This window comes from Limulus polyphemus, unplaced genomic scaffold (assembly GCF_000517525.1).
Source record: "Limulus polyphemus unplaced genomic scaffold, Limulus_polyphemus-2.1.2 Scaffold67, whole genome shotgun sequence".
NCBI lineage: Eukaryota > Metazoa > Arthropoda > Merostomata > Xiphosura > Limulidae > Limulus > Limulus polyphemus.
Genome location: NW_013665677.1, coordinates 162,024 through 163,003, shown reverse-complemented (window position 1 = coordinate 163,003; position 980 = coordinate 162,024). Strand labels below are relative to the sequence as shown.

Here is a 980-nt window from a genome sequence, read left to right as displayed (position 1 = left end):
TATATATATATATATATATATATACATCAACAGTTCGGCTTACCCTTTCTTCATCAGGGACCTTTCGCAATTTCCAGATAAATTCCAGAATAACTATTATAAAAGCAACACACAAACCAGTAGTCAGAACTAGAAAGACGCCCCCTACATTATCCAAGCCAAGTTCACTCGCAGAAACGGATTGACTAGTCACTTCCTTAATACAGATTTTTTCTTTGTTTTTCCACCATCGTTGTTTCAACATTTGCAGAGTTCCACTTTCTTGAAGTTTAAGAATGGCACTCGATAATAACGTCCGATAGGGGGAGCCTAACGAATAAGGTTAAAAATAGAAAAATGTAGGTTTAGGATATGCATTATTACATATATATATATACAGTTAAATTTACTAAACGTCAAGTACACCTCTTGAAAGCTTATTAACATTCTCTTAACTTCAAACCGCTCTAACAGGTTATTTACTTCAGTATATAATAATTTCATTAAAAAGATCAATCATTTTGGTTATAACGATTCTTCAGTAAAATATTTTGAACACTGTTTTAGCATATTAATTTGTCAGCCTGTGCTTTGTCTTTTTCTCTTTATTTATTGCATGGTTTAGTATATACTGGTTTATTGCTTTACACATTTCTCTGTGACATAAGACTTTAGAAAACTAAATTCGTGCGAACTGACTTAAACAGTGAAGAAATTATTATACTTTTTAACATAAAACCCATTTAACAAATTTCTAAAGGTTTTGTCAAGGAAAATGCAAGTCAAAATAAGAATTTCATTGATTGATTGATAATATTGTAAAATATACAAGCACTGGTAATTATGTTCATTAATGGTTTACTTGTTTATGGCAAAACTACTAATGCTAGCAGCCGCCATCCCAGATTTTGAACGGCCGAACACAGGAAGACAATTGGCTGGCAGCATCCACCCCAACTCTTGAACTACTACTTATAATGCCCCTACGTGTCTGATCGATG

General features: G+C 32.8%; 1 protein-coding gene across 1 annotated transcript in view; it reads right to left on the bottom strand.

Moving 5' to 3' along the window:
- The window catches only part of LOC106465267 (glutamate receptor ionotropic, kainate 2-like), a 133,341-nt gene that overhangs the window by 21,335 nt on the left and 111,026 nt on the right, over positions 1-980 (bottom strand). Inside the window, exon 14 of the mRNA XM_022393687.1 lies at positions 44-309. Within this exon, the coding sequence (XP_022249395.1) occupies positions 44-309 (266 nt within the window). The remainder of the gene's footprint in view (positions 1-43; positions 310-980) is intronic.